This window comes from Hemiscyllium ocellatum, chromosome 7 (genome assembly GCF_020745735.1).
Source record: "Hemiscyllium ocellatum isolate sHemOce1 chromosome 7, sHemOce1.pat.X.cur, whole genome shotgun sequence".
Classification (NCBI taxonomy): domain Eukaryota; kingdom Metazoa; phylum Chordata; class Chondrichthyes; order Orectolobiformes; family Hemiscylliidae; genus Hemiscyllium; species Hemiscyllium ocellatum.
Window position 1 is genome coordinate 46,557,261 of NC_083407.1, and position 13,499 is coordinate 46,570,759.

Consider the following 13,499-nt stretch of genomic DNA (forward strand, 5'->3'; position numbering starts at 1 on the left):
GGAGAGTTAGCAACTCTATTGAGTTGGAGAACTAATAACTGCAAAGTAGATGCTGGCTGCATTGAGAGGTCATGATTTGTGTGAGCAGATCCAACCTGCAGTTCAGTGGCAAGTGAGCAGATATTGGAGAGATTGTTTGAAAAAAAAGTAAATGGTCATGAAAGATGTATTAATCCAACATTGCAGAGCTAGAGACATCACAAAGCCAGTAATTAAAACAATAACTTTGGACAGATTAAAAGAATATCCTGCTGCAAATGTGTTGCTGGTCAAAGCACAGCAGGCCAGGCAGCATCTCAGGAATAGAGAATTCGACGTTTCGAGCATAAGCCCTTCATCAGGAATAAGAGAGAGAGCCAAGCAGGCTAAGATAAAAGGTAGGGAGGAGGGACTAGGGGGAGGGGCGATGGAGGTGGGATAGGTGGAAGGAGGTCAAGGTGAGGGTGATAGGCCGGAGTGGGGTGGGGGCGGAGAGGTCAGGAAGAGGATTGCAGGTTAGGAGGGCGGTGCTGAGTTGAGGGAATATCCTGTCTAACTGGGACAGAAAGTTTGGGAGACTCCACTCAGGCAGTAGAAAGTTGGAATCCTTCATTGTAGCTGCAACACATGAAGAAACCCTCTAGTATAGCTGTAATGTACAGCAGAATTACTATTACTGTGGGGGGAAAAGCCTTTACAATACCAAAATACTTAATTACATTGGGAAGATAGAGCATCAGAAATAATATTGCCAGAAATACTTAACTTCAGAGACGAGCTAAATAGAACATAGAATGAGACATTTTCAAGAAAAATTTCTGATAAACAGCGTAGCTTCCAAACCAGATGCTAATTAAGAAACTGAGAAAGAAAGTACAGTTCTATTCATGGTTAGGAGGATAGCTGATGATGTTAAAGCTTGTCCAAAGGTAAAAGAAGCAATAGATACTTTTGAGAACTAATGAAATCCCTTGACAACTACTTGAACCTCAGAACTAATAAATGTATTGATAAAGCAAAAGAAATTTAAAAGAAGAGTTCGTAATTTCTGCAGAGGGACCTGTGAGAGCAGAAACCAGGGGCTGTTGGGAAGGTAAACTCTTCATTAAAAAACTTACCAGAGTGCAGAGGCTTCTGGGACTTTTTTCCCCTACAAGTGTATAGGTTGATTGTTTGCTAAACCTGAGACCCTACACCTGTAGGGCCTCTCACCCACCCACTCACCCACATCCTCTAACCTTACATCACTAGGGGAAAATCGGGTAAGCTTCTTTTACCTCTTTCGTTTCGTAGGAAGGGAAGATAGCAGGGATGGCAGTGCAGGCAGGACAATGTTTCTCCTGTAGGATGTTTGAGGTGAGGGACACCATTAGTGTCCCAGCTGAGTCCACCTGCAGGAAGTGCACCAACTCTAGCTCCTTGACGACCATGTTAGGGTACTGGAGCTGGAACTGCATGAACTCAGGATCATTCAGGAGGCACAGACAATAATAGATAAAAGCAACAGGGAGGTGGTTACTCCTTGAAATGAAGATAGTTGGATGACTATTATAAGGGATAAGAAGCAGTCAGTGCAGGGATGCCATGTGGCTATTCCCCTATATAACAATCATACTGTTTTGGGGGGAATGACTTACCAAGGATAGGTCATGGGGTACAGGTCTCTGGCTCAGAAGGAAAGTGGGGAGAGGAGTAGAGCATTAGTCATTGGGGACTCCATAGTTAGGGGAAAGATAGGAGATTCTGTGGGAATGAGTGAGACTCGTGGTTGGTGTATTGCCTCCCAGGTGCCAGGGTCCGTGACGTCTTGGATCATGCTTTCAGGATCTTTGGGGGGGAAGGGGAGCAGCCCCCAAGTTGTGGTCTACATAGGCACCAACAACATAGGTAGGAAAAGGGATGGGGATGTAAGGCAGAAATTCAGGGAGCAAGGGTGAATGCTTAAAGCTAGAACAAAGAGAGTTGTTATCTCTGGTTTGTTACCCATGTCACATGCTAGTAAGGCGAGGTATAGGGAGAGAGCAGTTGAACAGGTAGCTCAAGAGATGGTGCAGGAGAGAGGGATTCAGATACTTGGATAATTGGGGCTCATTTTGGGGTAGGTGGAAACTCTACAAACTAGATGGTCTACACCTGAACCAGAGGGGTACCAATATCCTGGTGGGGGAGGGAATTTGCTAATGCTCTTCAGGAGAGTTTAAACTAATTCAGTAGGGGGATGGGAACCTGCATTGTAGCTCCAGTTTACAGGAGGTTGAGAGTAGTGAGGTCATTGGTAAGGTTTCAAGTTTGCAGGATTACACCTGCAGGCAGGGGGGTGGTTTGAAATGTGTCTACTTCAATGCCAGAAGCATCCGGAATAAGGTGGATGAACTTGCACCTGGGACTTTGAAGTTGTGGCCATTTCAGAATCATGGATAGAGAAGGGACAGGAATGGTGGTTGCAGGCTATGGAGTTCAGATGTTTAGTAAGCGAGGAGGAGGTGTGACATTGTTAGTCAAGGACAGTGTTACAGTAGCAGAAAGGACATTTGAGGACTTGTCTAGTGAGGTAGTTTGGGCTGACGTTAGAAACAGAAAAAGAGAAGTCACCCTGTTGGCAGTTTTCTATAGGCCTCCAAATAGTTATGTAGGGGAAAGGATTGCAAAGGTGATTCTGGATAGGAGTGAAAGTAATAGGGTAGTTGTTAAGGTGTCTTTAACTTTCCAAATATTGACTGGAAACTTTAGAGGTTAAATACTTTAGATGGATCAGTTTATGTCCATTGTGCGCAGAAGAGTTTCTTAACACAGTACGTAGATAGACAAACAAGACGCAAGGCCACATTGGATTTGGCACTGGGTAATGAACCAAACCAGGTGTTGAATTTGGAGGTAGGTGAACACTTTAGTGATAGTGACCACAATTCGGTTACGTTTACCTTAGCGTTGGAAAGAGATAGGTACATACCTCATGGCAAGAGTTATAGCTGGGGGAAAAGCAATTATGATACAATTAGGCAAGATTTAGGATGCATAGGATGGGGAAGAAAAATGCAGGGGATGGGCACAATTGAAATGTGAAGCTTGTTCAAGAAACAGCTACTGCATGTCCTTGATAAATATGTACCTGTCAGGCAGGGAGCAAGTTGTCGAGCGAGGGAACCGTGGTTTACTAAAGGGGTTGAATCTCTTGTCAAGAGGAAAAAAGAGGCTTAAGTAAATATGAGACATGAAGGATCAGTTAGGGTGCTTGAGGGTTACAAGTTAGCCAGGAAGGACCTAAAAAGAGAGCTAAGAGGAGCCAGGAGGGGACATGAGAAGTCTTTGGCACGCAGGATCAAGGAAAACCTAAAGCTTTCTATAGGTATGTCAGGAATAAAGGAATAACTAAGGTAAGATTAGGGCCAAAGATAGCGGTCGGAAGTTGTGCATGGAGTCCGAAAAGATTGCAGAGATGCTAAATGAATATTTTTCGTCAACATTCACACAGGAAAAACGTAATGTCGTCAAGGTGAATACTAAGATACAGGCTACTAGACCAGGAGGGATTGAAGTTCACGAGGAGGTATTAGCAATTCTGTAAAGTGTGAAAATAGGTAAGCCTTCTGGATCTGATGGGATTTATCCTGAGGTTCTCTGGGAAGCCAGGGAGGAGATTGCAGAGCCTTTGGCTTTGATCTTTATGTCGTCATTGTCTACAGGAATAGTGCCAGAAGACTGGAGGATAGCAAATGTTGACCACTTATTCAAGAAGAAGAATAGAAACAACCCTGGAAGTTATAGACCAGTGAGCCTTACTTCTGTTGTGGGCAAAGTTTTGGAAAGGATTATGAGAGATAGGATTTATAATCATCTATAAAGAAATAATTTGATTAGAGATAGTCAACATGGTTTTGTGAAGGGTAGGTATGCCTCACAAACCTTATTGATTTCTTTGAGAAGGTGACCAAACAGGTGGATGAGGGTAAAGTAATTGATGTGGTGTGCATATGGATTTCAGTAAAGTGTTTGATAAGGTTCCCCATGATAGGCTATTGCAGAAAATGTGGAGGCATGGGATCGAGGGTGAGTTAGCGGTTTAGGTCAGAAATTGGCTAGCTGAAAGAAGACAGAGGGTGGTGGTTGACGGGAAATGTTCATTCTGGAGTTCAGTTACTGGTGATATACCACAAGGATCTGTTTTGGGGCCACTGCTGTTTGTCATTTTTATAAATGACCTGGATGAGGGCATAGAAGGATGGGTTAGTAAATTTGTGAATGACACTAAAGTCAGTGGAGTTGTAGACAGTGCAGAGGGATGTTGCAGGTTACAGGGGGACATAGATAAGCTGCAGAGCTGGACTGAGAGGTAGCAAATGGAGTTTCATGCGGAAAATTGAGGTGATTCACTTTGGAAGGAGTAACAGGAATACAGGGTATTGGGCTAATGGTAAGATTCTTTTAAATCACACAACACCACATTGTAGTCCAACAGATTTATTTGGAAGCACTAGCTTTTGAAGCACCACTACTTCATCACCTGGTAAAGCTAGTGCTTCCAAATAAACCTGTTGGACTATAATCTCGTGTTATGTGTTTTTTTTAAACTTTGTCCACCCCAGTCCAACATTGTCTCCTCCAAATCATGAATAATATTCTTAGTAGCGTGGATGAATAAAGATCATCCCTGTGCAATATTTCCTGAAAGTTGCCACCCAGGTTGATAGGGTTGTTAAGAAAGCGTACGGTGTGTTAGCTTTTATTGGTAGAGCAACTGAGTTTCAGAGCTGAGGTCATGTTGCAGCTGTACAAAACTCGGATGCTGCTGCACTCTGAGTATAGCTTCCAGTTCTGGTTGCCGCATCATAGGAAGGATGTGGAAGCATTGGAATGGATGCAGAGGAGATTTACCAGGATGTTGCCTAGTATGCAGGGAAGGTTGTATGAGGAAAGGCTGAGGGACTTGAGGCTATTTTCATTAGAGAGAAGAAGGTTAAGAGGTGACATAATAGAAGCATACAAGATGATCAAAGAATTAGATAGGGTGGACAGTGAAAGCCTTTTTCCTTGGACGGCAAAGGCTAGCACAAGGAGACATAGCTTTAAACTGAGGGGTGATAGGCATAGGACAGATGTCAGAGGTAGGTTCTTTACTCTGAATAGTAAGGGTGTGGTTTGCCCTGTCTGCAACAGTAGTGGATTCACCAACATTAAATGTTTTTAAATGGTCGTTGGATAAACATATGGGTGATAATGGAACAGTTTAGGTTAGATGGGCTTGAGATTGGTTTCACAGGTTGGCACATCATCGAGGACTGAAGGGCTTGTACTACACAGTAATATTCTATGTTCTATCTTCTATTCAAGGGAATTCACAGATTAACAATCCTTATGGATTAGTGAAAAATGTGACAATAGTGACTTCAAGTCAGAATTCATAAGAAACAGAATTATTAAGGGACAAATTTAATAATGCTCAAAGAAGAAGATCTGACTCAAGAGTAAGCCATTCAGATTGTGAATGAAGCACAAGTCCAGAAACAAAATACATCAATCCTAAGAAAAGATCTACTCAATCCAGGAGACCAGCAGAGTTCATTCAATTCTTAAAGTAGCAAACCACAAACACAAGTGAGAAACCAACACAACAAATAGTGCAGGTACCAGATGCTAAAAGAGCTTGTCAATACTGGTGAACTAAAAGCTATTAACAGATACAAGTGAAATGGAAGAAACAAGTCCAAGCAGAATATTTAACTTCCTTATCTACCCAGGAAGAATCCTCAGTAATTGTGACAGAGATCCTGCCTAGTCAGAAGCAATCCTTAAATAGCAGGACCGATGAAGTGAAAATACTGGTTTCACCAATAATGAATTTGCTGATGGTGATGTTGAAATAAAAAGTTTATTTGCTTCTGCACAAATCTATCAATGGATTGATAATAGAAATCTACTGATGTAGATTGAAGACCTACAATTTCATGAAACTGAAGTACCATGGATGATGAAAGTCTGAATTCAAAACAGAACATGCTCAAGAAACTCAGCACATTTGACAGCATCTATGGCGAGAGAAACAGTTCTCTGGTCGGTTAGCTTTGTATGTACTGCCTACTATTAGCCTTCCCCATTTATTGAGCGGGGGATGAGTACTGATACATATCAGTTTGCCTGCACAAGTAGCAGTGTTCTTTAATAGCCAACAAAGCTGCAATGGAACTTCAATCCAGGATTTTCCAGCTGAGAGACAGGAAAGCCAATCACTGAGTCACTCCAATTCCCAGCCAGATGCTTTCCCATATGGAAGAATAATAATTGCGAGTTCTGGACCATTTCCCAGTTTTAAACATTGCTTCAGCCCATTAACTCCTTAAACTAAAAACATAATAAGCATCAACTTCATTGTAACAGCTTGCCTCAATAGGATGAGAAATTATCACTGTTGTAATTAGTTTTCATAAACACTATCTAACATACACTTTAACTGTTTCTCTCGCCACAGATGCTGTCAAATGTGCTGAGTTTCTTCAGCATATTCTGTTTTCAATTCATTTTTCTAACATCCACAGTACTTCAGTTTTTGGGTAATCAACCAGTATTGTGTGATCCAATGTGTAAAAAGCCAAAAGAGAAACCAAGTTATAGAGAACAACCTGGACTCCATAGTTGCTTATAGCGCAAATATACCTAAACAAACTTGAGCGGTGCTTACTTTTTGCATCCACATTGGAAGATAGATTAATTACTTATAGACTTTCATTGTTTCAACCGTGATAGAATATAATTTTGTAACGTTTTATTCATGCCTGGGATGCAGGCATCACTATCTAGGCCTACATTTATCAAACATCCTTAGATTGCCCTTGAGACAGTGGTGGTGAAACTGTCTTTTTGAACTGCTGCAGTCCAATTGGTTTAGGACACCTACAATGCTTTTGGGAGGGAGAACCAGGACTTTGATCGAGAAATAATGAAGAAACTGATATATTTTTAAGTTAGGTTGATGAGTGGCTTGGAGGGCAACTTGCTAATAGTCGTGGTCCCATATATCTGTTGCCCTTGTCATTCTAGTTCGAAGTGGTCATGGGTTTTGAAGGTAACGTCGAAGAAAACTTGGTGAATTATTGCAGTCCATCATGTAGATACAACTGAATGTCAATAGTGGAGGGACTGAATGTTTATGGATATAATGTCAATCAAATGGGTTGCTTTACCCTGGATAGTGCCAAGCTTCTTGAGAGCTGCACACTTACAGGCAAGTGGAAAGTATTCTATCACACAACTCACTTGTGCCCTGGAGTTGGTGGACAGGTTTTCTAGAATCAGGAGGTGAGTACTCACTACAAGGTTCTCAGCCTCTGATGTGGTCTTGTATTGCAGTATGCCAAAGACAAAAAGCATCTCAAGTTCAAGTCACAAAATAGATCAAAAAACTTTCCCAGGAATGAAAAATGTGCATAGACAGAATTAAACAGAAACACTATGTAGCAGGAAGAGTGTAGACGAAGGGAGCAAGGTTTCAATTTGGTCTTCTTTATGACTTGGTATCAGCTCTGGGTGTTTTGCTAGGAATGTGAATTAATAATATTCTTGAGAGAGAGATTATCACAGGTAGAATGAATGGAAGAAAATGTGAAAGTTTATTTAGTGAGAATGTTGTAACCTAGACCAGAATCTAGTAATGTAGACTTCTTTTAGTGTATTTATTTCTAATTTGTTGATTTTGAAAAAACATCTAACTTCCTGAGAAAAGAGGTTTGGTAAACAATGCAAAAAGCATGTAATATACAAAACAAAATTGCCTTAAATTTTTATATAAAAAGATAAATACTCACTATTTTGGTCATTTTGAAATATAAGTTTATCATTACACTCCTGTTCATTGGTACATCCACAGACATACATCCTTCCTTTCCCTGTGGGCTGCTCAGTCATGATACAAACTGTTGTATTGTAAGTTGTGATTATTATGTCTTCCACTGGTAAATTTGGATAATGACACATAGTTTGAACACTTGTGGATTCATTGTCCTTCTTCCTATGTAGAGTCACAAAGGTTAATTAGAATGGCATGTAAAACAAAAATACAAATTTGAAAGTTCAGAAATATGATAAAAAAATTCTTAATCATCAGCATACACAGTAGGTTGTGCGAAGTGCAATTTTGTTGGAATATGTCAATGTGGAAGATAATTATAAATAGCAACAAGTGGAAGAATTTGTGAAATACTTCTGATTGGATGATTACATTCCCTACAGTCGCCCAAGATGGGAATCAAACCCAGGTCCCTGGTGCTGCGAGGTAGCAGTGCTAACCAGTGAGCCACTATGCCATATCACCATGATGTGATGGGAATGCTTTAATGTATTTCCAATGGATGAATATGACACACCAGGTTGGCACACATGTTAGGGTCACACAATGGCGAGCACAATGCCAGGGACCAAGGTTCAATTCCAGCCTTGAGTGACTGCCTGAGTGGAGTTTACACATTCTCCCTGTGACTGTGTGGGTTTCATCTGGGTGGTCAGGTTTCATCCCAGGTTCCAAAAAATGTGCAGTTTAGTTTGATTTGAATGGTGAAATTGCAATTTTTGTCGATTTAAATAAAGGCACTTAGTGCTGATAAATAACTAAACCGTCTAGAGGGGATAGAATAAAGTTGTGTTTCCTCACACAATTGCGAACATAGTTGCAACTGAAGAAATGAGAATTCACAGTAAGGTTGTCACCTTCAGAAAGCAAGTACAAAAAGAAGGCTAAGCACAAGATCTAAAACTACAATTAACACTTACCATATAGCAACACATATTTCTTCTGAACTTACACAATAGGAATTCAATGTACAATTGCTGTAACATACATTGTCCTCGCATATTGGGTTAGTATAGTCACACCACTTGCATAGGTTTGTCTCCAAGAAACTTGTAAGGACATGGATATTCAATACTGTAACACAAAGAAACAAGAAAAAAATAACAAAATCAAAAATTGGAATTGCTGGGAAAGCTCAGCAGGGTCTGGCAGCATCTATGGAGAGAAATCAGAGTTAACATTTTGGGTCTACTGACCCTTTCCTCATAATACAGAAACTTGGATATGCTCATGAAGTGCGATGACATTTAAGGTTTTGGATCAAGAGCTGAAAAGTGAGAATAAACTAGATATTTCATTTTTCATTGGCACAGACACAATGGGCTAAATAATATTTCTCTTTGCTGTAAACTATCTAAAAATAATTCTGGGTAGTACTGAAATTAAATATTGCTAAAAGACACAATTTTGTCTTATGTTCGTTGGCCAAAAGACTAAGTATCCCTTTCTCATGCTATTCAAATTGATGTCCTTTTTAAAAGCTGGATTTTTGTGTCCTAGTTCTGATGAATGCAAAATGTAAAGCTTTGATATTGTGCCCCTTTTTATCAATGTCTGAATTTTCTAGATCCAAAAATCCACACAATGTCTCACACTTGCACACATACCACCTGGTGCTGGGGAAAATATAAGCACCACCGCAGTTAGGTGGTAATATGGGGGTAAGGGAGAAAGAAAGGGAAGAAGAAAGAAAATTTAAAAAAAAGAAAAAATACAAAGCTGGAGAGAAAAATATATTAAAAACAAAAACAAAATGCAAACTGGAGAGAAGAAATTTATAAAAAAGCATAAAAATACAAACTGGAAGAAAAATATACAAAAAAAATTAAACAGCAAACTGGAGAGTAAAATCTATATAAAAAAAACAAAAAAGATGCAAACTGGAGAGGACCCAAGGTCCCGTACTTCCTGTGGGAGTCTGTGCTCCACAACCTGAGCCACCTCCAGAATTTTAGTTTTGTCCCCTTCAGGGGCATAACATGGCAGGCCCTCTATTGATAGTTGCTACACTCGTCCACCTCTTTTCCCTCATCCACCGGCTGGACATGCCATTTGTCACCAGGCAGTGGAGATCCCCAGTGGACGGCTCTCTGCGTGGGTATCCTGCCCCTTTCTCTCTGGGATCTGGGGTGGAGGGTGCTGTATGCAGCAGTCCCCTACAGCTGCAGATTGTGGTGGTTCACGGACTCCCAGCCGAACTGCTTGTTCTGTGGTGCTGTGGATTCCGTGAGCAGAGGGACCCTTGGCCAGCATACTGTATAACCCCATAAAAAAGCCGAGCCTCGGCCAAGTGGCGAAATCATTCTTCAGAATCTGGGCCAGCAAACCATTGTAGTTGCTGCCAGTATGTGGACTCAAAGACAGCAAGGAGGCCTCCAAGGCCTGACTTCAGTATAAAAACTTGTAGGCTGGTACCAGGAGAGTGCGCACCCTGGAAAGTCCTGCTACACGTGGGTGGGAACAATGCTTAGCAACATCCAAATCAGAACATATTAAAATTAATAATTGGTTAAATGGTCATCCAGTTGCCATGGGGGTCGATATTAGCACAGCTGTATCTGTGGTTGCAGAATCTGTCTTTAACAAAATCTGCTCAGGACTCTCTTAAGTTTGAGCAAAAATCTCAGCCAGACTGAGAACATACACTGGGAAACAACTGCAAATTAACGGTAAAACTTCATTTCCAATCTCCTACAAGGAGCTGTTGGTTCAATTATCACTGATGGTAGTAAGAGGCTAGGGACCAAACCTATTGGGACTGAATTATTTGAGATAGATTCACTTAGATTGGTTCAACATTTTTTGATTAGAAAATGGATGACTCAGTGAAGTCCTAGTGAAATAGCCAGGAGCTTTTCAGGAAGGGCTTGGAACTATCAAAGATGCCAAAGCCAGTTTCCATATTGACCAGGAAGTAATTCTGAGATTTTGCAAGTCCCACCTGGTGCCGTTTGCCTTGTGATTGAAAGTAGAGGCAGAAATCTAGAGGTTGGATGAGCAAAGGAATAATCAAATCAGAGCAGTTTGCAGAATGGGCAGCACTGGTAGTACCAATGGTGAAGCCTGACAGCTTCTAGGGATTTTCAAACGGTAAACTGTTTCTCACAGCTGGATAATACCCGATCCCTCACAGAGAGCACTTGTACGCAAAGTTGGTGGGGGGGGGGGGGCTGTCCTTTAAGAAGCTGGACATGACCCACACCTACTTGCAATTGCAACTGGATGAGGAGCCGCAGAAGTATGCTACAATTAATACCCGTAAGGGTTTATATCAATTTACAAGACTGACATTCGAGGCATCATCAGCCTGCGCCGTCTTCCAGTGGATCATGGAAAACATTTTACAAGGGCCATTTATCTAGATAATGTACTATTAACAGGGAAGACCAGTAAAGAGCACTTCGAGAGCTTGGACACAGAGCCCAAATGTTTCTCCCAGCTGGGCATTCACCTCAACAGGGAACGATATATGTTTCAGGTGCCCCAAGTAACCTATTTGGGTTACAAAGCTGGCAAAACCTGGTTACACCCATTGGAAGATAAAGTGATGGCGATCAAAGGTTCCCTGGCTCCTATATCTGTACCAGAGTTTAGATCTCTCCTTGGGTTAGTGCATTATTATGGAATCCATTTTGGCACCCTTACACTGACTGTTGAAAAAGGTTCAGCCTTGGTAGTGGTTGTGTAGCCAAGAAATAGCCTTTAGGGAAGTGAAAAAGCAGCTATCATCTTCTATGGTGTTGGCCCACAGTGATCCAAAGTGAGAGGTGGTGCTGACATGCAATGCCTCCCTGTGCGGCATTAGGGTAGTGTTGGCTCATCAATGGCCCAACAGAGAGGAACACCCGTTAGCATATGCTTTCCAGACTTTGGCTGATGCTGAATGAAAATATGCCCAGATAGAGAAGGGAGGTTGGGAGGTCATCTTTGATGTAAGGGAGTTCCATCCAGTACCTTTATGTACAGGAATTTGTCATTGTAACAGATCACAAATCCCTGCTTGGGATGCTGATGGAAGACAAGCTGCCCATTGCCTCTGGTAGAATTCAGCATTGGGCCGTTATTCTCAGTGCGTACAAGTATAAGACAAAGCACTGTCCAGGAAGCTAAGTGGCTAATGTGGGTGCCTTGAGCTGCCTCCTGTCAGATACCCCACTGGTGGTGCCTCCCCTGGAAGATTCTATTTTGGTTTTAAACTTCCTTGACACCATTCCAGTCACCGCTGACAATATCCAACTGTGGACAACAAAAGATCTTGTCCTCGAGAAACTAAAACAGTTGATGGTAATGGGGGAGACAGGAGGACATTCACAATCAGGACTGAAACCTTTCTGTACCTGGTGAGACCAGATCACTGTAGAGGATGGCATATTACTATAGGGAAGCAAGAGTGATTGTCCCAAGTACAGGTCACTGCCAGATACAGGCTGAACTCCTCCATGTTGAGACGGTGTTGCTGGAAAAGCACAGATCAGACAGCATCTGAGATGCAGGCAAATCGACATTTCAGGCCAGAGCCCTTCATCAGGAACTCCTTCATGGTCATCCAGGGTTTCCAAGATGAAATTGCTAGCAAGAAGCTATGTCTGGTGGTCAAGATTGAATGCTGACATACCTGCGTTGATGGGGCTGTGCCCAGAATGCCAGCAAAGACAAAAATTGCCACCAGCACCACCCCACATAAACCCTGGACTCAGTTGCATGTCGATAATGTTGGCCCTGGTGATTACGGACACCTATTCAAAGTGGTTGGACATGCATAAAGTTAGTTTGGCAAACTCAAGGGTGACAATTGAGAAGCTGCAAGCATCGTACATGATACATAGACTCCTAGAAGTACTGGTCATGGACAATGGGACATCATTTACCAGCAGGGTATTTGAATATGTTCAAAAGTCAAATTGCATTCAGCACATAAGGACAGCTCCAGACCATCCATCATCCAATTGTCTCATGGAAAGAACAGTCCAAGTGTTGAAGGCAGGCTTAAAGAAGCAGCTTCAGAATCACTTGCTACCAAACTGTCCTGGTTCCTGTTTGATTATTGGACCATCCCATGTGCAACAATTGAAATTGCGAACACGAGCACATGCCTCCTCTCAATGAGAGAGAGGATTTAATTCAGGGGATGAAGTTTGGTGCCGGACCATAGGAATAGCTCTGTATTGGTACAACTAGGCAAAAACAAGGACTGTAGATGCTGGAAACCAGAGTCTAGATTAGAGTGGTGCTGGAAAAGCAAAGGTCAGGCAGCATCCGAGGAGCAGGAAAAATCGACGTTTCGGACAAAAGCCCTTCATCAGGAATAGAGGCAGGGTGACTGCAGAGTGGAGAGAGAAATGATAGGGGTGTGGGGGTGGGGAGAAAGTAGCATTGAGTACAATAGGTGAATGGGGGTGGAGATGGAGGTGATAGGTCAGGGAGGAGGGTGGAGTGGATAGCTCTGTATTGGTATAGATTAGGTCCTGTGACTTATTTCATAAGGTAGGTGATATAGTCCTAAACCAACATCTCGCAAAAATGGGGCAGGGGCAAAACATCTTGGCCCCTCAGAATAACCAGAAGGCCTGTCAGAAGCTGTTCTCTCCCTCTTCCTTGAAAGTGTCAAGGAAACCTTAGAGGCCTAGGTGGGTGTATCCTTGATACTGTTACTGCCGGAAGAAAATCTCCTGAGACAGGCTAC

General features: G+C 42.0%; 1 protein-coding gene across 1 annotated transcript in view; it reads right to left on the reverse strand.

Annotated features, from left to right (window-relative positions):
* tgfbr2l (transforming growth factor beta receptor-like) overlaps positions 1-13,499 on the reverse strand; it is a 98,837-nt gene that overhangs the window by 28,958 nt on the left and 56,380 nt on the right. Inside the window, exons 2-3 of the mRNA XM_060827860.1 lie at positions 8,737-8,890; positions 7,776-7,978 (exon numbers count right to left, since the gene is read on the reverse strand). Coding sequence (XP_060683843.1) covers positions 7,776-7,978; positions 8,737-8,890 — 357 coding nt within the window. The remainder of the gene's footprint in view (positions 1-7,775; positions 7,979-8,736; positions 8,891-13,499) is intronic.